This window comes from Pseudopipra pipra, chromosome W (genome assembly GCF_036250125.1).
Source record: "Pseudopipra pipra isolate bDixPip1 chromosome W, bDixPip1.hap1, whole genome shotgun sequence".
In the NCBI taxonomy this organism is placed as follows: domain Eukaryota; kingdom Metazoa; phylum Chordata; class Aves; order Passeriformes; family Pipridae; genus Pseudopipra; species Pseudopipra pipra.
Window position 1 is genome coordinate 49,985,339 of NC_087580.1, and position 25,853 is coordinate 50,011,191.

The following is a 25,853-nucleotide window of genomic DNA, read 5'->3' on the forward strand; positions in this document are numbered from 1 at the left end:
CAGATTGATAGAGAACTTCTGTCTTCTTTAAGCTGACTTCCAGCCCAAAGAGCTTGGCAGCGTCTGCACAGCAGGATGTTAAACGCTGCAGAGCTGCTTCTGTGTGGGCAACAAGGGCGGTGTCATCAGCATAGAGCAGCTCCCGGACAAGATGTGGCCTTCAGTCGCCTTAGGTTGAATAGGCTTCCATCAGTACAGCATCGGATGTAGATACCGTCCTGATCATCGAGGTCTGCTGTGGCCCTTTGGAGCATCATGCTGAAAAAGATTGTGAATAGGGTTGGTGCTAGCACTCAGCCTTGTTTCACACCATTAGTTATTAGAAAGGGCTCAGAAAGTGCATTGCTATATCTGACATGGCCGTGCTGATCCTCATGGAGGAAGATGGTCATTTTAAGGAACTTGGGGGGACAATCTAAACGTTCCAAAATCTGCCATAGACCTTTTCTGCTCACAGTATCGAAAGCCTTGGTGAGGTCGACAAAGGTTACATAGAGACCTTTGTTCTGTTCCCTACACTTCTCTTGCAGTTGTCTGAGAACAAATACCATGTCTATGATTCTATGATTTTTAAGATTCTATGAAATAGAGGGGAGCAGGAATGTAGATGATGAGACAGAGGTCGAGAGAGCACGGGGCGGTGGGGGGGGGGAGCAAAACACAGTTGTGCAAGAGCAAGACTGAGAAACAGAGAGATTGAGGCAGGGGAGGACAGAGAGGGGGTGAGGACAAAAGAGAGACTGAGAGAGGCAGAGACTGAGATCGAGAGAAAGAGAAGTCCAAAGGCAAGGAGACAGAGACCGGAAAGATGCTGAGAGATATTGAGGCATGCTGAGAGATAGAGCAAGAGGGGCAGGGAAGAGCTGAGAGACAGAGGGTAAAACTGAGTGAGGGACCACAAGAGTCAGAGATTGAAAGAGGGCAAGAGAGACCAAGAGCAAGTGAGAGATTGAAACCTGCTGAGAGAAAGAGAGGAGGTTCAGGAGGCACAGGGGGAGATGATGGAGGGGGCATGGGGGGAGCAGAGAGAGAGAGGTGAAAACAAAGAGAGGCCATGGCCAAGAATGACAGCAAAAGAAAGAGAGGTAGAGCCTCTCTCTTTGCAGGGGGCTGCAGTAACTGGGAAGTCCCTTACAGAGACAACATGTCTTCTACCCTAGTGGGAAACATGTTCAGTGGCCCATCAAGTTCAGAAAAGCAGTTTGCATATGGGGCCCTTCTGGTCCCCATGAACCCTTGCAAACAAGATACTCGCAGCAATGCAAATAATTAGCAGTTCTGTTGTGATTTTTTTTCTGGTTTCCTAGAAACAGGAAAACAGTCCCACCAGCTCTTTTAACAGCCCCATCGGCTCTTTTATCACCCCCATCCTACCTGCTACTCCTTTGTGCCCAGAAATAAATATGGTCTTTCAGCTCTGCAACACCCCCACTGCTCTTACTGATCCACTTCTTTCTGCAGTAGCTGTGATCTTGAAGAGCACAGGGATGCAGTCTCTGTCCCAAAGCCTGGGTCTTGCTGCTTTCACAGTAATCATGAACAGGACACTCTCAGTTGCATATTCAGTCTTCTACTTCTTTGCAGCAGTCCCCTAAGGCAATCAGTGACGTTGGTAGTGCCTCTGCGATAACATGTTTAAGAAAGGGTAAAAAAAGAACAGCAGCTGTGAGAGTGGAGTGAGAGAAAGAAACCTGCAGACACCAAGGTCAGTGAAGGAGGGGGAGGAGGTGCTACAGGCAGTAGAACAGAGATTCCCCTGCAGCCTGTGGAGAAGACCGTGGTGACACAGGTCGTCCCCCTGCAACCCACAGAGCACCACACCAGATCAAATATCCACACTGCAGCCCTTGGAGGACCATGCACAGCAGCAGGTGGATGTGCCTTGAAGGAAGCTGCAGCCCATGGAGAGGAGCCCACACTGGAGCATGTTTGCTGTCAGGACTTGTTACCCCATGGAAAGGACCCATGCTGGAGCAGATCATGAAGGACTGTATCCCATGGGAGGGACTCCACACTGGAGCAGGGGAAGAGTGTGAGGAGGAAGGAGTAGCAGAGACGAACAGTTATGAATGGATCGCAATCCCCATTCACGGTCTCCCTGTGCTGCTCAGGGAGGGAAAAGGAGGTAGAAGAGTTCATATAATCATTGAATCATAGAATATCCTGAGTTGAAAGGGACTCACAGTGATGATCGAGTCAAACTCCTGGCTCTGCACAGGACAACTCCAAAAATCACATGTTGAGCATTGTCCAAACATTTCTTGAACTCAGAGAGGCTTGGTGCCATGACCACCTTTCCTGGGGAGCCTGTTCCAGTCTCTGCTCACCCTCTGGGAGAAGAACCTTTTCCTAATATCCAACCTAAATCTCTCCTGAGAGAGATTCATGCCATTCCCTCAGGTCCTATCACCGATCACCTGTCCAGGGTCCTGGGGGCACCACCAGGGATTTGTGGGGATACCTTTTTATAGATAGCTTTTCCCTGCCCTGGAGATAAGTTTCCTACTTTCTATGAAAATTAGTTATCATGTGCAGTTTGTTCTTTCAGACCTTTCTGGAAATGGGTCAGAGGGCTTCGGGGGTCTTGGGTCATCTTGATCTCCCCCTACATTCCATGCCCACTTCTCAGTCTCATTCCTGTGCTTGCGCTGTACTGTGTTGTGCTTATCTCCAGGAACTAGAACAAGGAGGTTTGTCCTGGAAAAGTGCTGCCCTACCTCCGTATGGCCCCTTCTCCAGCCACATCCTGTTCTTTCTCACGGCATGTTATTACACACAATCCTTGGTTGGCTCCACAGCCATCCAGCTACTGGTGTTTGAGATATACACATTAGCCCCTTATCTTCTGGGCTTCTACAGTTGGGATGGCTATTAGCTACCGGTCTTAGAGCTCTCAACTGTGAGGTTATAGCATTGCAGAGCAAAGTGAGAGAGTTGGAAAAGGAAGTTGGGACTTTACAAGATGCAAAGGCAATCGTGCAAGAAGTAATTACTACTCAATCAGAGCGGCACTATGAGCAGCAATGCACTGTAGAATGGCTGGTGACATGTATTGCTAACAAACAAAGGCACAGAGGTGGGAAAAGTAAGGTTTCAATTTCCCAAGTTCGTGCTTTCACTATGAAATCTTGATGGGATCTCAAGGAGTGGGATGGAAATATCTGGAGTGAGTCCTCGGACTCCGAGATTGAGTTTGAGCCAGATTTAGCAGATAGGGAGGTGGTAGAAGCATGAACCCTCATACAAGTGGAGGGGCAAAGGGATCTGCCAGACAGAGGAGTACAGATCACATGCACTTATAGTCCGAAAGACTTAAGGGAATTTTTAGGTCTACCAGGAGAAGAGTGGGGAAAGCATACTGGCATGGATTTTGCGCGCTTTGCATAGTGGCGCTGCATCTCTCCACTTATTAATGTGTGAAAAAGATCGATTAAGTCCTACAACCAGTGAGGATCAGATACAACAGGGATATGTTCGATTACAAAATATCAGGGGCCCCGATGGGCAGGATGCTGCTGCACCAACGTTATATAAATGGCTGTGTGCAGCATCTTTAACAGCATATGCAGACGCTGCTGAATTAGTGCAGAAGACTGTTGAGGAGGACTGTAAATCACTCAAGTGACCTTGCATCTGGGAATAACCCTTTATAAACCAGTGTCAACAGCAAGCCAGTGATCCTCTAGCATGGACTGAGTGTAATGATGCTTGCGTCTCTGCTTGTGTGCCTCTGCCTGGACGTTTCTTCGGAGATCCCTCAGTTAGCGAGTTAACAGGAAAAAATTACTCTTTGTGTTTTAGTCATGTATTTGTGGTTGTCCCAGCTCCCTTCCTGTGCTGACTCACACATAGGTGCTTCATTCTGAGAGACATGTGGACATGCTGGAGAGATTTCAACCAAGGGCCATGAAAATGATTAAGGGACTAGAGCACCTCTCCTATGAGGAAAGGTTGAGAGAGATGGGACTGTTTATTCTAGAGAAGAGGAGGTTCAGGGGGGATCTCATTAATGTATATAAATACCTGAAGGGAGAGTGAAAACAAGATGGAGACAGGTTCTTTTCAGTGGTGCTCAGTGACAGGAAAAGAGGCAATGGGCACAAGCTGAAACACAGGAGGTTCTGTCTGAGAATCAGGAAACACTTTTTCACTGTGTGGGTGACTGAGCTCTGGAACAAGTTGCTTAGTGGGGTTGTAGAGATGTTCAAAAGCCACCTGGACATGATCCTGGGTAACCAGCACTTGCCATCTTGCAAGACAGTCTAAGGGCACATGGGCACCCTACCTTCGCCTGTAAAATTCAACACAACTTCCATACTCCATAACGCAACATACAAATACTTGGCTGATTAAACAGAGGAAGCAGAAGCAAGCCACGTCTGAGCCCTGAGGTGCAAATTCATAGGAGAGCACACCAAATTCCAGATGTGCTCTTTTCATAGATGTAGTCTCTCTGCAAAGATTGTCACAGGCTTTTCCACATTTTTGGGAAAACAAACTTCTCTCATACAAATGCACAATATTCTACAGTCTTCATGTGAATGTCAGGTAAGCTGAATGCTAGGGACCTCTTTTCTGAGGCGGTGGTCTTAAGGCAAGAAAATATGTAATATCCCCTCTAGGCCTCCCTTGAAAAATGTTCAAAGGCTATTTTCACTATAGCCCACAGCATTATGAAAATAATCATCAGTAATTTAAAACTAACAAAAATATAATTCTGGGAAACATTCTTTTAATGAAGAACACTTCCCTGTAAATACTCATCAGCAGAGTGCTAGAACAACACTGTCCCAGTCACTGTTTGGCATTATTTCTAAGCTAACAAAATCTAACACACACGTGATTCTTAGAGAAGTTAATGCAGTAACTAAATTTAATTTTAAATGCAAGCCAGCAGATACTCAGATTCTGATAATAAACATGGACAATAAGAGTTGGTTGGTTTTCCAAGTAAAAGCACAATGTAGTTTGCAAACCCTGCAATGTAAATGTCCTCAGTAAACCAGCTATATAAAGATTTCAAATAAAAAATTAATATTTATTAAGATACTATTTTTAACTGCATCTTTTCTAGAAATTCAATGCATCAATGCTATGTGCACTGCACAGAATATGCACTTTTAAAAAAGTGTTGTGAAGGACAGTTTAATTCCAGAATTTCTTCTACAGATATCTGGATAATACACCATCACCAAAGAATCAACTGAATAACAGCCCTTAAAATGCTTTATTGAATGGAGTCTTTCTGTAATGTGCAGAAGATATGTCCTAAAAGACTGAAGTCTGTGTTTTTGGTTTTTTTTAATATCCTCAACAATCCATTAAAAATTAATCTTTATTGAGGGTAACTCCTGAGATAAACAGAAGACTAGTGTAAAAATTTCCCCTAAAACATTTTCTGTTGCAGATACTAAAAGAAAAACAATGCTAATATGCTACTAAATGGAAACAATTGGAAGTTGAGAATTGAGAAAATGAGAATGGAACTTAAATATCAACCTATCGGGTAGCTTCTTTTGTTGCTGTTAGATTAACATACATATCACAGTTCTCTTAGGAACATCATCAGGTTTTCAAGCCTAATTTTCAGAAGTTGCATGCTTTTTTATCTTTATAAGCTAACTTTACATTCCAAATAACTAGTCTTGCTGTCCCTTGCTTTGGGACTATTATAGTAATCCATAAAAAACCCCTTATCGGATTAACACTATAGGCAAATAGAATGACTCAATTAAAGAGGCTTTATTTTTTATGTCAGAAATATAACCCAAAACTCCAATAAATAAAGGTTGATAGGAAGCTAGCATTAAGAATCCAAATTGTAACATATGGAGATATCTGGGAGGTCAAATCCTCAAGCTCTCCTAATACTAAGGAGTGTCTGTAAACTATGAATACATAAATAACTCAAAATTATAAGGACTATGAAGTCTTAAAACTAAAACAACACAATCCAGGTTAACACCTCCCCACCATCACTGGATGATTTACATCTAAATAAGGTATATTTAACACAAAAAATAAAGCTTTAAAGAAAGTTGAACAAAATTTGGTGTTAGGGCACACAGAAGCCCTTTGTGATAGATTCCAGTAGTGGCCCTTTTTTTTTGTCTCCTACAGATGACTACAAAGTTCAATTCCCTCTGGATATGATGTCTAACAGGGCAACACAGCGGTCACAATACAGCAAAATGTCGCACTCTGTAAGCAAAAATATATCCCACTGCAGAGTTTTCATTAATACGCAGGGAGAGCACATAAAAAGGTCATTGGTCATGTGTTACTCAAAGGCTACTTCACAGCCGCAAACTGCTAGTGAGCATTAATCTTTTTTTTTGGTCACATTACCTTTGAATAATAGGAAAGCTTTGGTGTTTTATAGTTTTACTCCTTGTACTTACATTTTTTTAAATGACAAGGTCACTAAAAACTCATGCACACTGAAAAAAAATCATGCAGTAGTTAAGGTAAACCATCCAAGCAAGTTTTATTCATTAATATTCATAAATACACACAGCAGCTTCATTAGAGATTTTTTCATTTTTTCCTCTTCAGTTTGAATGTGGAGTATTAGGAGAGCTTTTTTGCACGTCAAGCTACAGGACATAGAGCTTTTTTTCTCTGCACTTCAACCTATATTTACCTGCTAAAAGTAAAAATTGGTTAAGTGGAAATGATTATCGTATATATCTTTTCCCTCTTCCTTTGAATGTACACAATGTAACAAGAGTGACAGACCTGAAATTACAATCACCAAAACAAACCCAAGATAGTTGTTGTCCACTTTCATTGGCAAATACAGCACAGAGGACATTGTCTGCAAAGTGGGATGCCATCAAAGAGGAGGTTCATTTCCTTTATTATTATCTTTTAAATTTAGGTTTTCTAAAGCAACATCTAGAGGCATAATATCTACACAGCCCATAGCACCAAAATCAGCAATCTCTCCCCGTTCATCCTCATCTGAGGAGGAACTTTCTTCCTGCATTAAAGTGGACAGTAGAAGCTCTTGAACAAACAAGCTGCGATCTGCCTGTTCACTTTCTTTTGATTGACGTTCTGCTTCTGACATCTTAGGATCATTCAACCTGCATAGCATCACAGAAAGAGAGAAGACAGGCTTAGAAGTATCATCAATAAAATGGGCTTTCACTAATTGCCTAAACAGCTGGACTGATGCATGCTGAATAACATCTGAAAGCCATTCCTTTGAGAAACAACCTAGGTACTGCTGCACTTCTTTTGACATGTACAGATCTGACAATATCTGACACTCCTGATGCAAGAATACAAACATTTAACAAACTTGTTCCTAGATGCTTAAAAAAACCCCACTTCATAAAAATACATTCTAAGGCTGAAGGGGAAAAATAGCTATTTCTCAAATTTGTTTCCCCTCAGAGGCATTATGTTTTAAGGAGCGTTAAAATTCTCTACTCATCTCTTAAGTGCTCATTTTGTGCCCAGGACAACTTCTAAATGCAAGCATGACACAAAATACATTACAAAACACATAATGCCCAGAGATTCCCAAAGCGCAGTAGACCATTCCCTTCACTTATCAGTGCATGCACCACCACCATAGAAGCAAGAGAATTGCTTGTTTCAGTTCTATCCTAGCTCACAAGATCAGTGGCTGACATTTGCAGATACTTTCCTTAAAGTTATGATTTTCAAAAAGCTTTGGATTGAGATATCACAAGTTTTGATAGAAATCAGCATAACAGCAATAACTTGTCCCAAACCCAGTTTCTAGACACAGAAACTGTTTTAAATGTTTCTGTTCTTTCTCAACATGCAGCTGAAAAACATCCTCCCCCTTGAATCCAGAAAATCAATATTCTAAACCTCTGAAAAGAGCTGGAATGAGAGTGGGCAACCCTTCTATAGTAGAATGGACTAGATGATCATTGTAGGTCCCTTCCAACTGAACTATTCTATTCTATAGATCTTTAGGATGTAACTATACTTTCTGAAACAGATATGCATACTGCTTATTAAGAGCACAATCCTTCTTTGCTTTTTTCATACAAAATACTTTATATATAAACCTCTATTCAACCTTCAGCCTTCATTAAAGATTCATTTCCTATTAAATAAAACTACCTTTTAAGTTCTCTCCCTTCACATTATCAGCATAAAAGTTTGAAACATATTATTGTAAAGGCTCTTATCAGAAGTAGTAGGGTAAACAAGCACAGTTTAACAAGGCAATATCCCTTATGTTTCTCTTCAAATTGAAAAACAGCAAGTAATATTTATTCATTGCCTAGGAACAAACACTCACCAGGGTTGAAAAGGAGATGTTACCAATGCAAACAAAAGCATAGTATCTCAACTACGAACTTAATTTAGTGATCTGGCAGTAGTTTCACTGAACTCTATGATCACAACAGGACCAAGGAAAACAGAAATGGCAGAGGAGTTAAAACCACAAACCAAATTACCTCATAAGAAGAAACTGGGAATTCTGTATAGTCTGATGATTGTTTTCTGTGTTAGATGAATTGGTTGCTGCTATAGATTGTGTAAGAGTGGTGGGGATGCTGCTTGTGTTAGTGCGTCTAGTTGCATTGCGTGCAGTTTCCAGTTGTTGTCTTGCTGCCTGTGCATGCTGTCTCTCCAACTGCAGTTGCATCTGCAGTTGCTGTAACTGAGAAGCAGAAGGGCCAGAAGAATTGAGCTGGCCTGCAGAACGTCTCACGCCTGATAACTGAGATAAAAGCTCTGCCAGAAAAGAGAGAAGTTTCTACAGTGAAATCTGCTTAAATACATATTACACAACAGCATAATTATGTTCTCAATACCAGTATATAAATTCCTTTGCTTTCTAATACCTTTAATCAATGAAATTCATGAACAAATTGTATTGATTTGAAAAGCTTCATGGGCTATCCATTACAAGCACCCCATGTCTCAAAGCCCATGGGAAGATTAGAAATCATCTAAAGAACTATGCATAAAAAAGAGAGTCAAAGCTTAAAGTTTTTTAAACTAATAAGAGTCAACCTATGGGGAATACCATATAAGCAATATCCTGTGCAAGAATTCTCTAAAATTTTATCTTCAACTTAAAATAGCTTTGACCACTTCAATTCTGACTGCAGTTGGTGGCTTTATGCATCTTAAATGCATATTCCAGAGGGAAACTGTGCTGCAGAAAAGACAAATAATTACAGTATAATTTCAGACATTTTTAAAAAATTCAGAAAGGCTTTTAAAATGCTGTATTATATGAAAAATATTTGACCATAGGAGGGGTTTTTTTGTGAGACTTTTGACCTTTGCTGGAAAAAGAAAAATTCTAATGATAAAAAAAGTTAAATAAATCTAGCCAGGATTCCTTTCCTCCAAAGTTCAAGACTGTGACAAATTCTGTCCATGCTAAGCATTTCCCAAAATAAACATTAATAATAAGTTATTGCCTGGTGATTTACTACAGGTTATATTCCACACAAAGTTGTGAGTACTACTTTGTTGTGTATTATGCAAGGAGGGCAGAAGTAGTAGATTAGCTTTTTCCCCTATCCATCCAATCCTCGTTAAAGCTGCAAGTCATTATTATAGGTCATGAAAATTTTCCTTCCATCTTACTTTCATGATATAATTATTTGAAACTAGGTTTTTCTTAGGGGAATAAAGCACAATGTGGTAGCTCTTTGCATCAGGAACACTTGGAATACCAACAGTAAATGCTCAAGTCATTTTTAATCAGCACAGCTAATCATTAGCTACCAAAAATATTTTATTTCACTAATTACTGATAACCACCACAAGGAGAAAAATAAATAAATAATGCTTACATGTCCGTTACAAGCACAAGTTCTAACTTCTGGTAGCATATACTAATTATTACCCCAATACAAAGGAAGACTTATAACACTGCCAGGTAAGACAGATGTATTTTTCCTTCCTATTTGTAAGATCACTTTGAGTACAGTTTAACAGAACCCTGGTAGCAGATGTGAATTCGTAAATTTGAGACACAGGATTGGCATGACACAGACACCCAGCTAGGTTGCACTGCATTCTCTGAATGCAAAAAACATTGACACAAAAAAAAAAACCCAAACCCCCCCAAAAACCCCCAAGACTCAAAGGAATACCATTTTATTACACATGCTTCTAAATGGGAAGGCCTTGTGAGGCTGAAACAAACCAAGGAAGCCACTTCATGTTTAACTCAGCTAAAATAACACCCAGCGCATTGGTAAGAGGAAGTGTTGCATTCCAGGACACACAAACATCCTCCCTTCTTGCAACAACTCTAGTGCTTTCAAGATTCATGACCTAACTTAAGTCATTAAGATGACAGAAAATTTTTCATCCTCTTTTGCTGGGATATTTTTAGTAGCAGGAGTGCATCCAGCAGGTCCCAGGAAGTGATTTTTCCCCCCCTCTATTTGACACTGGCAAAACCACATCCAGAGTTCTGTGTCCAGTTTTAGGCTCCCCAGGACAAGAGACACATGGACATAATGGAGCAAGTCCAGCAGAGGGCCACCAAGATGATCAGGAGGTTGGAACACAGTCCAGGAGGAAAGAGTGGGAGAACTGGTTTTGTTCAGACCGGAAAAGAATACTTTGGAAGATATCTTATTGCTATCTGAATCTACCCACTTGGAAGATACAGGGAAGACTAAGCTAGACGCTTCTCAGAGGCATACAGCAATAGGACAAGAGTCAGGCAAAGAAACATGGGAAATTTCAATTCCATCCAAAAGGTTTTATTTTTTTGTATCCCACTCACTTCCCTCCCCCCCTCCATCCCCTTTTAAAGCATAAAGTTTTTTGAATACTAGAACAGGTTGTCCAGAGATGTTGTAGGATCTCTGTCCTTGGAGGCATTCACAACTCAACTGAATAAGGCCTTGAGCAATCAGATCTAAATAGATCTCCTTTGAGAAAGGGGTTGGTCAATTTCAAACTAATTTTTTCTATCCTTTTTCTGCCATTTCAATGAGTTAAATCAGCTCACAGAGGGCCTGAAAGGCAGACAACACAACAGAGGCAAAGGAACTTTGCCTGTGGGTGGGTGGAGCTGCAGCTTCCTCTTTCAAAAGCAAGACACTTAAGTTGGTTCACTGCCAAAGAATAATATCCGAACAATAAGAAGCTCCAGTTGAAACATTCCCTTCCAGGATCTGAAGCAAATAATAGCAGGAACTTAGATAAGTGTAGGAAGTTCTGAAGTTTCCCTGACACTTATCATTTTTCACTATAAAAGTGTAAAATTGATATCTCTAAGATTTTACATTAGACCATCTAGTCCAACCCCCCTGCCATGGGCAGGGACATCTTTCACTAGATCAGGTTGTTCAAAGCCCCATCCAAGCTGACTTTGAACACTTCCAATGATGGGGCATCCCCAACTTCCCTAGGCAACCTGTCCCAGTTGAGTTACCTCCATCATAAAAAAAATTCTTCATTATATCCAATCTAAACCTATCCTCTTTAGGTTCAAAACTTTTGCCCCTTGTCCAGTCACTATGGACCCTGATAAAACAAACAAACAAACACTTTGTCTTTCTTATAAGCCCCCTTTATATCTTGAAAGGCTGCAATAAGGTGCCCCCAGTCTTCTCTTCTCCAGGATAAACAACCCCAACTCTCTCAGCCTTTCTTCATAGGAGAGGTGTTCCAGCACTCTTATCATTTATGTGACCCTTATCTGGACCCACTCTAACAGGTCTGTGTCTTTTTTGTACTGCTGACCCCAGAGCTGGATGCACACTGGATTCAGGACCTTACACTTGGCCTTGTTGAACTTCATGAGGTTCCCATGGTCTCACCCCTCAAATCTCTCAAGGTCCCTCTGGGTGGCATCCCTTCCCTCTAGGGAATCAACTGCTCTACTCAGCTTGGTGTTGTCTGCAAACTTGCTGAGGATGTACTCAATTCCACTGTCTGCATCATTGATAAAGATATTAAATAGTACTTGTCCCAGTACAGACCCTTGAGGGACACCATTCGTTAATGATTCCCACTTGGACATTTAGCCATTTACTGAAAATTCTTTGGATGCAGCCATCCAGCCAGTTCCTTACCCATCTAACAGTACTTTTGTCAAACCCATCTCTCTCCAATTTAGTGGCAATAATGTGGGGGACTATATCAAAGTCCTTACAGAAGTCCAGATAGATGACATCCGTAGCTCTTCCCCTGTCCCTGATGCATTCCCTCCAAGATAGAAGGCCAGTACATTAGTCAGGCATGATTTGCCCTTGCCTAGGGCATGTTGTCTGTCTCTAATCCCTGCCTTCCATATGCCTTGACATAGAATCATAGAATCAGACAGGTTGGAAAAGACCTCTGAGATCATCAAGTCCAACCCTTAATCCATTACCACCGTGGTTACTAGACCATGGCACTAAGTGCCACATCCAGTCTCATCTTAAAAACCTCCAGGGACAGAGAATCCACCACTTCCCTGGGCAGCCCAGTCCAATGCCTGATTACCCTCTCTGTAAAGAATTTCTTCCTAATATCTAACCTAAACCTCCCCTGGCAGAGTTTAAGACCATGCCTTTTTGTCTTACTGATAAGTTGCCTGGGAGAAGAGACCAACCCCCACCTGGCTACAACCTCCTTTCAGGTAGTTGTAGAGACTGATGAGGTCTCCCCTGAGCCTCCTCTTCTCCAGGTTGAACAACCCCAGCTCCCTCAGCCTCTCCTCATAGGACTTGTGCTCAAGTCCCTTCACCAGCCTTGTTGCTCTTCTCTGGACCTGCTCCAGCACCTCAATATCCTTCCTGAACTGAGGGGCCCAGAACTGGACACAGTACTCCAGGTGTGGCCTCACTAGCACTGAGTACAGGGGAAGAATCACTTCCCTGGACCTGTTGGCCACACTGTTCCTGATACAGGCCTTCTTGGCCACTTGGACAGACTGCTGGCTCATGTTCAGCTTCTTGTCAATCCAAACTCCCAGGTCCCTTTTCTGCCTTTCCAGGAGTATCTGTTCCATGACCTTACCAGGCACAGAGATGAGGCTGACTGGTCAGGAGTTCCCAGGGTCCTCGTTTTTTTTTTAAATTTAATTGGTTGCATATATTAACATACACTATAAGATTTTTCCTAAAGAAGCATTACATAATACATGGGTACTGTAAAAAGATCTGATTAGTTAAAAGTAACAAGCATTAACAGAGATACATATAAAACTCAACCTAGTTGGACTGAGTGCTGAACTTGCAATGAACTATGGGTAATGAGCCTTCACAGGGAAAAACATGAGACAATTAAAATGTATGTAACTTGTTACACAGATTACCTGCAAATAGTTTCTCTCCTTTGGACACCTGGAATTAGATGCAGTTCCAACCATATATGAGTTTCCATTCTAAACTAAGAGAAAGGTCTGTTGCCATGAAGTGTGATGTGGATAGTGTGGGGACGTGAGCTCTGAAGTGCAGACCTCAGATGCTCATGGGAGATGGGTGGATTTTGACAGCTGGAGATGGAATTTTTTTTTTTAATTTCGTTTTAAACACAGAAGAGGGCCTGTGTGTTTGAAGGCCTAAGTGTGATATTTGTGAAGGACTGTGCTCAACCCCTCCCTTTCCCCTCATCAGCTGCAACTCTCCACAGAAGCCTTCATTCAGTCAGTCTTGTCTAGTTTGATGGATTCAGGGAATTCATCGTAAAGCTACACTTTGTTTTCCTGTTTAAGTGCATGCAATTGTCTGTAAAGGGTGTTCCATATTAATGGCCTCCTTGGCACTGTTTTCAAAGTAGGGGATGCTGTTTTTACTGTAGCACTAGGCTTGCACCTGTTTTGTGGTGACTTGTCTGTTTTCTAGATCAATCTTGTTTCCCAGCACAGAAAAAGGAAAGTTCTCAGGATCCCTTCGATTGACCTGAATGAGGAATTCATCCCTTGTGCTGTCTAGGGTTTTGAATGTGTTGGGGGCCGTGACATCAAACACCAGGATGCAGCAGTCTGCTCCCTTGTAGAAGGCAACTCCCAGAGACTGAAATTGTCCATGGCCTGCTGTATCCTATATCTGTATTGTCACTAACCTGTCATCTACCATGATCTCTTTTGTCAGGAAGTCTGCACCTATCATAGTGATGCCTTAAGCCCCTAATGGTTTTTTATTTTTCTAATATTTGTAAGACTTGTAAGTTTTATAAGTAGGTTTTAAAAGCAGCAACCCCTCCCTCCTTTCTCCCTTGTCCCTTTCCCTTTCTCTAGCACCCTTGTTTATACATTCCTTAACCCTCTTACCCCATTCTATGCTCCCTATATCAATCCTACTCCTGAATACAGCAGAGATGTTTAGTCTTTTGTCAAGGCAAGGTCTAGATTGTTGGCAGAACAGCATATCAGGGCCTAAACCACAGAATACGGTCAAGAATTAGGTAACTATGTACCCTTTGTGCTCTGATGAAGAGGAAGGTGGGATGAACATGGGATCCCAAAACCCCCAGACCCATTTCTCAGGGGGTGGACCCTGGGGCTGACCAGAGTAAAGGCCACAGGGTGGACACATCTGGGATTGGATGGATGGTATTATAAAATGTAACATCTCAGGCACGGCCGGCGCGCATCTTGTAACATCTTAGCCTTGGCAAAATAAACCCTTTCTTATCTCACCCCTAATTAACTGCTCTGGAGATTTTTTCAGCACCAAAATTTCACGGCAACAATAGCCTTGTACTGGTTACTGAATTTCTTGTTCACATACTGTTTCATGAGTGATGTCCTTCCCATCCTAGAGTCTCCAAGGATGATGACTTTCAGTAACACTTTCTTCCTAGAAGTCATCTTTTACACCGGTGTGTGTGCTGCAGCATCCAGCCCGAGACTTGCTTTTACCCTTCTAAAAAATGGGTGTGATGTTTCCCTTTTTCCAATCACTGGGGACTTCACCTGACTGCCATGACTTTCCAAATATGATGGAGAGTGCCTTGGCAATTACATCAGCCAATTCCCTCAGAACTCTGCGATGCATCTCATTGGGTCCCATAGACTTATGTACATTCAGGTTCCTCAGGTGGTTATGAACCTGATCTTTACTTACAGTGGGAGGGACTTTTCTCTCCAAGTCCCCATCGTGCTGTCCATCCACTCAAAAATTCAAAAATACATGCATACATATCATATGAGGAGAGGCTAAGAGACCTGTGACTCTTCAGCCTGGAAAAGAAAAGGCTCAAGGGGGAGGAATTTTAACAGTGTATATAAATACCTGATGGGAAAAAAAAAAAAAGGAAAGGGAGCCAGACTGTACTGCCCACTGACAGGGCAAGAGGCAGAAATTAAAACAAATGAAATCCATCTGAATATAAGAAAACACTTTTTACTGTGAGGATGATCAAACACTGTAACAGGTTGCTCAGAGAGGTTGTGGAGTCCATCTGTAGGAATACTCAAAACCTGACTGGACATGGTCCTGAGCAACCTGCTCTAAGTGGCCTTGCTTGGGGGCATGGGGGGGAGGGAAGTTGAATGGGGTTGTACTAGATGATCTTGAAAGGTCCTTTCAAACATCAACCATTCTTTGATACCACCTGTGAACAGGTCAGTCGTGGGAACGAGCCTAGAAGTCTCTAAATTTAAAAGCACAAGCTAAAGGGGCAGTGTTTTTCATTTCAGAAGTTCCAGGTTCGATCCCTGTAGACAATCCAATTAAGGATACTTTTCATCAGTAAATACCCATCAATTAAAACATTAGAAAGCATTTTTTTATTTTTAAAGACAGAAAAACAAGACAACTATTATCATCTTGGATTTTGTTTCAAAGTCTATTTAAGGACTCTGAGCTAAAATCAGTGGTTACAGCTCTTACCAGCTATAGGATCCATGGTTTCTCTATTGCTTGGAGAATATGAACTCTGAGAAGATGAAAGGCCACCACTGGAACTGCTAGTAAAGTGCATGTTTGATCTACGTGCACGGGGGCCTCCCAAACCCCGGCCTGGGTGAAACATTCTACGTACGTGCCGGACACCACTAGATTCATCATAACCAAGCAGTTAAGAAAAGTCTTTTGCTATCAAGTATTAAACAGCAAGAACATTTACTAGATTGAATAATTGGGCAACACACTATTCCTCATTCATAAAACAATGATTCAACTTTATAAGCGCCATGCAATCATAGCTATGGTGCCAGTCAGACCTATAGATGTGAACCCAAGGCTCCTTGCGCTAAATTCATCTTTCCCAGGCTTTTTATCATGTCTAAAAAATGTCAGGATGGATTTTCTGCCTTATGGATTAAAGTTTCTACTAGGTAATGCTACAAATGATGATGCATATTCAACAGAACACATTACTCGATAGACATAAGGATTTTAGCATAAAAATTGGGAAAGAAGGGCATTTAAATACTGAAAATAATCTACAAAGTTTTATTGCTATTCTTACCACACAAACATGTGAGTTTTACTCACTGAGGTCTTGCTGGGAAAACCAGGCCTAGAAAAAACCCAATGTGAGAGAAAATTCTTTCCCATGAATAGTGCTATCTATTTCTCTGCCTGTCTGTTTGAGAAGTTAACTTCCCTTTTGCAAGAAGAGATTAAGTTCTCACAGACATGCCTGAGGCCTCTGCTGGGAGAGAGTGAGACCATAAAGCACAGGGGAGAACACAGCCTTGAAGTTATGCGCACGCGAAAGATGTTATAAAAGCACCAGAATGGGTTTCCTGGGCTGCTCTTTCGCCTGTTGCATGATTTAGCAGTGTATTTAGGGTTTCTGATATTGGAATAAACTTTTCATTAATACCCTAGTCGTGGTTTGGTCATCTGCATATCAATTCTTACGGGGGGGGGGGGGGGGTAATCTCCTTTGAGACAGAATATAGTTGTCTAGCAGAGATTGGTTTGTTTCTCCTTTGTATCTGTTGATACTGGATACTGGAAGTGATAGAACATTTCATTAATATTTTACTGATTGACTACTGCTCTCATGCAGTTTGGGAAGCTTTCTATAGCTACATCTGACAGAAAAATGCCCCCATTCTGAGCCTTTTTTAAAGTAAACTTGGAAAATAAGATAACTAGAACATCCTTAATACAAATCCTTTGAAAAATTCCAGCCTTGGTCTCATTTAGAAAAGTGTCATAGTAGCTTGGTAGCTGCACCTTTCAAAGTGTTTTTAAGAAAAGCAACATTATTTAAATATACTAGTTAAGAGTATATTGATGTCTCACCCAACTATGATGGGGTTAAAAAAGCATTTGGAACTCTTAGCTCATTGTAAACATATACTGAAAACAACCAAGCTAGAACCATTTACAAGGTCAAGGCTAAAGCCATATTTTAAACAGTAAAACAGTTGAAAATTGTTTAAGAAAGAAACAGGAATTCAAAGAGCTGTCCAGAGTCTCCAGGGATAAAGGTGGTATCTTGCAGTGTCTGCACAGGATTCTTCACAAGAAATATGTGCAGCCATTTAAAACAGCTTAAAACACCCTTCTAACTGTTACACACAAGACCATATCCTTTCCTAAACTGATAGCAACTGAGCAGGGGGAAATTCTCTCCCCCATTTCTTCCTTTCAGTCTTAGCTGTCAGAAGACATGAAATAGTACTCAACATGGAAAAACTAGTCCAGAAACTCTATCAAGTTTTGTGGACTTGGCAACACTGATTGCTAAAGTAATGTTGTACAGAGACTTTCACATGCATTTCCTATAACTATTTATAAAGACTCTCCCCATCAGTTTTGTGATGACTGACACTGTGGCCTTACTCAGAAACTGAAAAGATTATTCTGATTTCTCTAGTTCTTATGTAGCTAGTAATAAACAGACATTTTACAATTAAAAGTTATCTGACATCACCGATGTGGGAGGGGAAGGAAAAACTTCAGAAGCATGAATTCTAATCCAACACCTCATCCACTTCAATAGGAAGTCAATTTCACTGTGTAATTCAGACTGACAATTTAAATGCTAACAAATTTAAATACAGACCACAACCAAGGTGAAACCATTTCCTCTCATGTTGCTAGCAGTAGATATAATGAGTTTGAGTTGTTAGGCCTGGTTTTTTTTTTAAGAAGTCCTGAACAAAAAAAGGCACTATTATGTCATAAGTGTATTTTTTTAAACGAGATACAGAAAGATAAATCATTTCAAGATCACTTAATGAGTTTTTCATGATAGCCTGTACTTCCATGAAGAGTATCTTCTGAAATTATGTTGCAAGTATTTGTACAGCAAAAAAAGTGCTACATTACTATTCCTAAGACCAAGTAACAGAAAGAAAATTGTACTTAAAAGTGCAAAGAAACTGACAGTTTGAGCTCTTCAGTCATTGAGAGTAGTTATATCCCTACAATTTGCAGATAACAAAGATAGTCCTAATCCCTAGGAAGTCTCCTGATAGGTCTTCTAGTTATATCTTTAAAAAAGTCAATAAATGACAAGCTGAAACTACCCTATTGAAAAACAGTAATAAAACTAATCAAAGACTTAAGATCCCTCAGTTTCAAAGTTCAAAGCATTCTCTAACAAACATATATGCTTTTGGTGAAATCTGCTTTCAGTCTTGTGATTATCTATAAAACACTATCGTATCTGGATTGCTGCTTTCCCATACACAAAATGGCATCAGAACTAATGACTAAGAAGGGTAAAAACTGCAGAAAGAAGTAGTTGGGTGTCAGAAACATCTTTACAAGGTTTCGCTATCAGGAATAAAACAAAAACACACACCCACATTGTCAAGCAACACCCAAAGCCCATTCACAGTTTGATATATATAAATATATATACATACAAGCAATTCAGACTTATAGTTCCCCTATAACTAAACACCAATTCTAAAAAATAAGCAAAACTGATGTAGCCATTTGACTACAGAAGTCAGAACAAGCAGTTACAGCTATCATAAGGAACAGTCTATCCCTTTTCCCTCAACTTAAGAAAGGATATTAAATCTCTAGGAGCTCTGTGTTCCAGTGTAAGATGAGCTGCAAAGTCATCTGTGACATGATTAGGATCCCCTCCAGGCAATGCTGCACATATTGGACAGATCTGAAACAACAAAGTGAGAAGAAAAAAAACCCACAACCAACTTTACACAAATCACAAAACACAATTCAGAGTTGATCACTTGACATGGATTCTTATACTTACTTATAATTACTTTTCCTTGTAATTATGCTTTTAATAATACCATGGAAACCAAAAAGTAAAATTCCAAATCCTATTTGCAATGTTTCAGTTTTCAAATTTGTCTATGTCAATTCCAACACAGAGAGTAGGTTTAGTTACACAGGATTACTGCTTGAATGTACCTACATATAACATTATCAAGTTCATTGTCATAAGTTTGAAAAGAGATGTTGGAATTTTTTCCCAATGTCTGCCCCCCCATCTGTTTCTTCCGGGATGGGGGGGGGGAACAGAGCAAAGCCGCACGTGCTGAGCAGCGCAGGAGTGGGGGGTGGGGAGGGTGAGCTCTCTCGGGAAAAGGAGGTTGCCAAGGGGAGGGCTGGGAGTCTGTTAGGGGGCTTTTGGGTTTTGTCCGCAGACCAGACAGAGCGGGGAGCCCGGTTTTCGGCCGCCTCCTTTTCTTTTCCTGAGAGGAAGTTTTTTTTTCCCCATGGGACACCTCGCGGAGGACGACTGAGAGAGACCGACCCATCACAGAGCGAGGTATTCTGCTTTCAAGACTGTCTGTGGGAAAAAGGACTTCCTTTTCATTGCTGGCTGCGAGCAACCCCCCCGGGTTGCCACGGGTTTCTCCCCCCCCACACCTGGGGAATTGAAACTTTGTTTTGTTTCTCCTGAAAGTTTTTTATTTGTTGTTTATTCAGATTTTGTTAGTAAAAAGCTGGGTTTTTTTCCTTTTCCACACTTCCACCTGAAGTTTCTTAATTTCTAAATTGTAATCTTGTTAAACTAAGACATTCATTTACTGTTCTTTGAATCCCCAAGTGACTTCTTATTCATCTCACCAGTGAAGTGTAGGGAAGGAGAATGAAACTAGATGTGAATATTCATTCAAGTATCACAACTGAGACCACCCACTGTGGTAACACACAAGTAGAGATTTGGCAAAGAGAAACTCCTTATTCCTAGGAGATGGCATTATGGTTTTCTTTTTTTCTTAAGCCTAAACACATATTTTAAAAAAGTCTAAGGACACTTACTGCCTTAGCAACCTTCATTTATTATTTTGATTTTTCCGGCCAATGACTTTGCAACCACCTGAGAGAAGTGTGCCTTAAAAGTCCTTTGCAACAGTTTTGCAGGCCAGCCTTAAAGCTTGACAGATCACATGTTAAGAAGCCAGAAAGGAGAAACTTCAACACAGTATATGTTGGGTCTTAACTATTCTTCCAGGAATATCAACCTGGACTTTACAACTGATAAGACTGTAAATTAGGGGGGACACCCCAGACTGGGAGGGGTGAGGGAATCAATAGAACCATACAGACCTATGAAGAAAAATGCAAGGGGAAGGGAGAGCAGGGAGGAACAATGGGGAGGGTAGACAGAAATGGGTATAAAGTGGACTGGTCACACTTAAGACAGAGCTGGTCAGTATGTTTGTCTGACTGAGCCTGATCACCACAGTCTGTCCTGTCTTCCTATATCTTCTTATTAAATCTTAACAATCTCTGCATAATCTCACTGTCTATCCCATGTGTATGTATGCTGCAAGGACTAAGTGCCAGCTACTGGTGAGACCTGTGTATGTATGAACAAAATTTGATGCCAGATACTGGAGTCAGACTGGGGCTGTAGGTGTCCCTGTGGCTTGTGGTGTCAGCTACTGGTACAAGTGAGGTTCCTAGCATCAGTAGTTGGAGGGGCCATAGCTCTCTAGACCTAGGGTGGGTACTACAAAGTTTGTGCCTGGAGTGCCCGCTACTGGGGGAACTGTCATATGTGGATTTGGTGCCAGCTATTCCAGTCAGGCCAGGGGTGCAGGCACCCCTGGCCTGTGGTGTTGGCTACTGGACTGAGTGGGGTCTTAACATCAGCTACCAGAGTGAGTCGTGGTCTCTGCCTTCAGCCACTGCAGCAGGAACAGTATGTATCCCCAAACACAGCTAATTGGAGGGAAATCAGCATGAGTGAGGGGTCCAGCACTGGTAGCTGAAGCAGGACCACCAGTCACAGCCCATGTGGTGCCTGGTGCCAGCTGCTGGGGGAAAGGGGGAGTGGTTGTCTGCAACTTCCCCAAACCTGGTGTGCATGCATATTGGCTAGTAAACTTCAATCTGGACTAGCAAATGAGTACAGAGGAGCCTCGAGTCTAGGCAGAAGTATGAAGCAGGCAAGGGTCTGTGCTGGTATGCCCAGGGGAACATGCAAATGTGGAGTGCTTGTGAGATGAGTGCATGAGTGTTTGCTAGTGAGCATCAAGTTGGACTAGCTGGCAAACAGGAGACCAATGAAGCAAGTAAGAGTGCCTGGGATCCAGGCAGGGGTACTGGACAAAGAGGGTCATGCCAGTACTCGAGGAATCACAGTGAACATGCGTGTGCTTGTGAATCTAGAGAGTATCATGTGTACCTTCACTATAGCAGCAACCTTCTCTACCAGGTGAAGAGGAAGGAGGGAACTTGTCTGCCCTATATTTATGTTTTATGCAAGTCCTACATGTAGGTGCTGTTGAAGGCAGCACTATGTCGGTGGTTATCTGTGATGGGCCATGTGTCAGTGTCCTCCGTGTGTGTACAGGTCTCCGAAATATGTGCTCGGCTTCACTACTGGTTGAACCTGCAAACAGGAAAGTGGCAGCTGCATCCCTAGGCAGAGGCCCTGGGTCCCCAGGCTGGGCTTCAGTAGCTGAGCAGAAGGGACTCCTGGTCTGGATAAAGCAACCATGCTCTTAACATCCCTTAAAATTAAAAAAATCACCATATTACTTGGAATGAAATCCAGGATATTACTAAAAAGCCTTAAGCCAGTTAAGCTCCAAACATCACAGTTGACTTAGTTTCTAGATTTGTTCCCTTATTACCATCACCTCCCCATGTATACAAGTATACTGATTTTGGCTGGGATAGAGTTAAATTTCTTCATAGTAGCCCATATAGTGCTATGTTTTGGCTTTGTGACCAAAAGTGTGTTGATAACACACCAATGTTTTAGCTATTGCTGAACAGCTCTCACACATCAAGACCTTTCTGTCTCTCACACTGCCCCAACAGCAGGTAGACTGCGGATGTACAAGTAGTTGTGAGGGGAAGCAGCTGAGACAGCTGATCCCAACTTACCAAAGGGATATTCCATACCATATTCCATCACACTCAGCAATAAAAAACACAGGGAAGAAAGGAGGATGGTTCAGAGTTATGGTGTTTGTCTTCCCAAGAAATCATAACATGTGATGGAGCCCTGCTTTCTTGGAGATGGCTAAACATCTGCCTGACAATGGAAAGGAAGGAATGAATTCCTTATTTTGTTTTGCTTGCATAGGCAGATTTTGCTTTCCCTATTATCTCAACCTGCAAGTTTTTGCACTTTTACCTTTCTTATTCTCCCCTCCATCCTATCCCATCCCATTCCACTAGGGCCAGGGGGCAAGTGAGCAAGCAGCTGTGTGGTGCTTAGTTGCCATGAGCACTGGACCATGACCAGTATTTTTGGCATGCAACCTAGAACTCAAAGGGTTTGAGATAATGACAGATTTGACCAGAGGGAACATATAATTATTACATTTGCTTAACCATTGCTGACCACGATATTAACTTATCTGTTCTCAATATTAGTTTATCCGATCTGTGCCATGCTCCTTCTTTTCTGTACGTTAAAGACTTTTTGGCTTGAAAAGACAACAGAAGCTGTCCCTATAGCCAAGAGAGCCTGTTCCAATCAACTCCAAGACAGACTTGCCCCTGGCTAAAGCTGAGCCAATCAGTAATGGTGGTAGCACCTCTGTGATAATATATTTAAGAAAGTAAAAAAGCTGCACAGCAGCAGCTGTGAGAGGAGTGAGGAAATGCAGAAAAATAACCCTGCAGACACCAAGGTCAATGAAGAAGGAGGGGGAGGAGGTACTCTAGGCAGTAGAGCAGATTCCCCTGCAGCCCGTGGAGAAGACCATGGTGACACAGGTTGTCCCCCCTGCAGTCCTTGAAGGACCCCACACCAGAGCAGGTGGATGTGCTCTGAAGAAAGCTGCAGCCTATGTTGAGGAGCCCAAGCAGAAGAAGATTTTCTGTCAGAACTATGACCCTGTGGGGGACCCATACAAGAGTAGTCTATTCCTGAATAACTGCAGTCTGTGGGAAGGACCCATGCTGGAGTGGATCATTAAGGACTGTATCCCATGGGAGGGACCCCATATTGGAGCAGGGTAAGAGTGTGAGGAGGAAGGAGTGGCAGAGATGAAGCATTGTAAACTGACTGCAAGCCCCATTCCCTATCCCCCTATGCTGCTCAGGGAGGGAAAAGGAGGTAGAAGAGTTGAGAGTGAAGTTGAGCCAGAGAAAAAAGGAGAGAAAGGTGTTTTAAAACTTGTTCTTATTTCTCATTGTCCTACTCTGTTGAATTGGCAATAAATTTAGTTTCCCCAAGTTGAATTACTTTTGTCCATGATAGTAACTGATGAGCAATGCCCCTCCTTATCCTGACCAATGAGCATTTTTCCATATTTTCTACCCATCCTGTTGCTGGGGAGGGAGGTGAGATAGAGCAGCTTGATGGGCACCTGGCAACCAGCAAAGGTTGACCCACCCCACCCGGTCCTTTCACTTCAGTCTAGTTGCTGCATTACTAAATACAAAATTAATTCACTAAGTGTGACTGAGTAGCAGAAAACTGATGTCTTCATTCTGAAACTTGATTCAAAGATGATATCTGATTGCATTTCTTACAATTTTCAGAGCTACAACCCTAAAAAAAACCCCAAACTTCTACCTGAATGCTGTTTTTGAAACCCAATAGCAACAGTAACAATCATCATAATGTCAGCCACATATATCTGTTGCCCAGTATTGCTGACCATTACCCTTGATCATTTGATGGAGAAATAATAATTACTGTGCTTTCAACTCTAAAAATGAAGAAATATACACCAATAGTTCATATGTTTTTAGGAAAAACCAGGACAATTTTGAGTCTTAGAACAGGTTGACCAGTTTTACCTCCTCTGCTACTCCTTGACATAAGGCCCTTAGCAGGCTCTAAGAAGAGAGATTGTCCTTCTCCCACATAATTTCTCAAAAAAATTTTCTTCAAGCATGCACATTTTTATAGGAATCTACAACAAAAATAACTAGACAATATTTCCCTGAATGTCCTTTTGTAATCATACATTCCTCAGGCATGCACAGTATTCACACACAAATATGAATATATTCCTCACTGCTGGAAAGATACCCAAACTTCTTAGTCAAGAATTTAACCTAGGATTGCTAACACACATAACTGTTGAATTAGTGAAGTGGACTTTAGAAAGAAATACAAAACATACCTGCACCATAAAGATAAATCTAAAAACAGGGCTACAGACTTTTCTAAAAAGAAAATTGTCTGAACACTAAGCAATGCAAGGATGTAGTTTCTCAACACTGTAATGAGGGTTGAGAACAAAATATTTCTAATAGTATCAAAATCCAAGTTATTTATTATTTTATTGTTTCCATAGCAAAGAATTCACTTGCATTTCAGAAAAATTTCAGACCTTCTGCCACAAGCAACAGTAACATCTAGATGTAAAGACTTGAGGAGAACACACTGACAAAAGCAGAAGCAAAACAATTGTTGCAGTAGGCTATTATATGGTATGTAATTGCTCTTCACCAATTGCCACTGTTGAAATCATCAGAAAAATCAAGTGGGAAACAGCAAGAGCCACTTTATTAAAAAAAAGGTCAATATATTTAAAAGTTATTTATTTTTACAAGGGTTTAACTCTCTCTGTAACACCAGGATTTAGTGGGCTGCACACCAAGGATCCAAGGACTCAGCTGTATAACCTTGACTCGGACTGATGGGAGAATGCTGTGAGAAACTCTGCAGAGAGGTAAAGGTGATGATGTAGGCAGATGTAGAACTGTTGAATTAGGCACTGTTAGTAGCTCAAGGAGTCAACAGGGAAAACACCAGCATAGTGTCTATGTATGTATGGTACATACCTTCCTAGTCAGCATTTAAATTAACACATACTTCAAGGAAAAAAGATACTAATTTCCTGGACATTTTCATAAACTTTCATTGTAATTGAAAAACAATGCTGAAGCGGCTTACCACCTCTGTTGATGTTTCTGCGTGTTCAGAAGCGACATGTTCTTGAAGAGATGTTTCTGTATAACCCATCTTTCCACAATAAGGACAAGTAAAGGACTGTGGCTGCTCTACAGAGAAAGCTTCTCCACCATAATACAAATCTGGAAAAAGATGATGTTTTAGGAAGGGTTACTTTCAAGCAGCATAGCTCATTATTTTACTGTGGCTGCTCTACAGAGAAAGCTTCTCCACCATAATACAAATCTGGAAAAAGATGATGTTTTAGGAAGGGTTACTTTCAAGCAGCATAGCTCATTATTTTATTTATATGACCTCTTTATATATACCTATGTGCATGTAATCACTGTCAAATTAATTCATTAATTAATCAAAATAAACATTTTACTTCTGCACAGTATATATGCCAATACTATAAAGTTGTTCAACGACTCAACTTCCAAAGGAATAGACAGACTACCTAATTTTTACACTAGCAAACAACATTGCTCTTCCTGAATATTAGAAAGCTAAGTCTGATGGTGCTGCTGAACCCATCACTTTTCCCCCGTCATTGTTTTTACCTTAGGTGAGCTTGTATTACAGGTAAGATCACTGTAGATGTACTGTGGTCTCACAGCAAATCTATGTTAAATACTGTAATTTAAAATGTCTCAGTGACACCATCAGTCCATATGTTGATACTG

The 25,853-nt window shown here is 41.3% G+C and overlaps 1 protein-coding gene and 1 pseudogene across 1 annotated transcript in view; both read right to left on the reverse strand.

Moving 5' to 3' along the window:
* Positions 1-6,462: 6,462 nt before the first annotated feature.
* The window catches only part of LOC135405097 (E3 ubiquitin-protein ligase KCMF1-like), a 63,836-nt gene continuing 44,445 nt past the window's right edge, over positions 6,463-25,853 (reverse strand). The window contains exons 3-7 of the mRNA XM_064639809.1: positions 25,171-25,310; positions 18,892-18,993; positions 15,795-15,969; positions 8,448-8,727; positions 6,463-7,088 (exon numbers count right to left, since the gene is read on the reverse strand). Of these exons, the coding sequence (XP_064495879.1) occupies positions 6,836-7,088; positions 8,448-8,727; positions 15,795-15,969; positions 18,892-18,993; positions 25,171-25,310 (950 nt within the window). The 3' untranslated portion in view covers positions 6,463-6,835. The remainder of the gene's footprint in view (positions 7,089-8,447; positions 8,728-15,794; positions 15,970-18,891; positions 18,994-25,170; positions 25,311-25,853) is intronic.
* On the reverse strand, positions 11,509-15,028 carry LOC135405098 (ras-related protein Rab-7a-like; annotated as a pseudogene).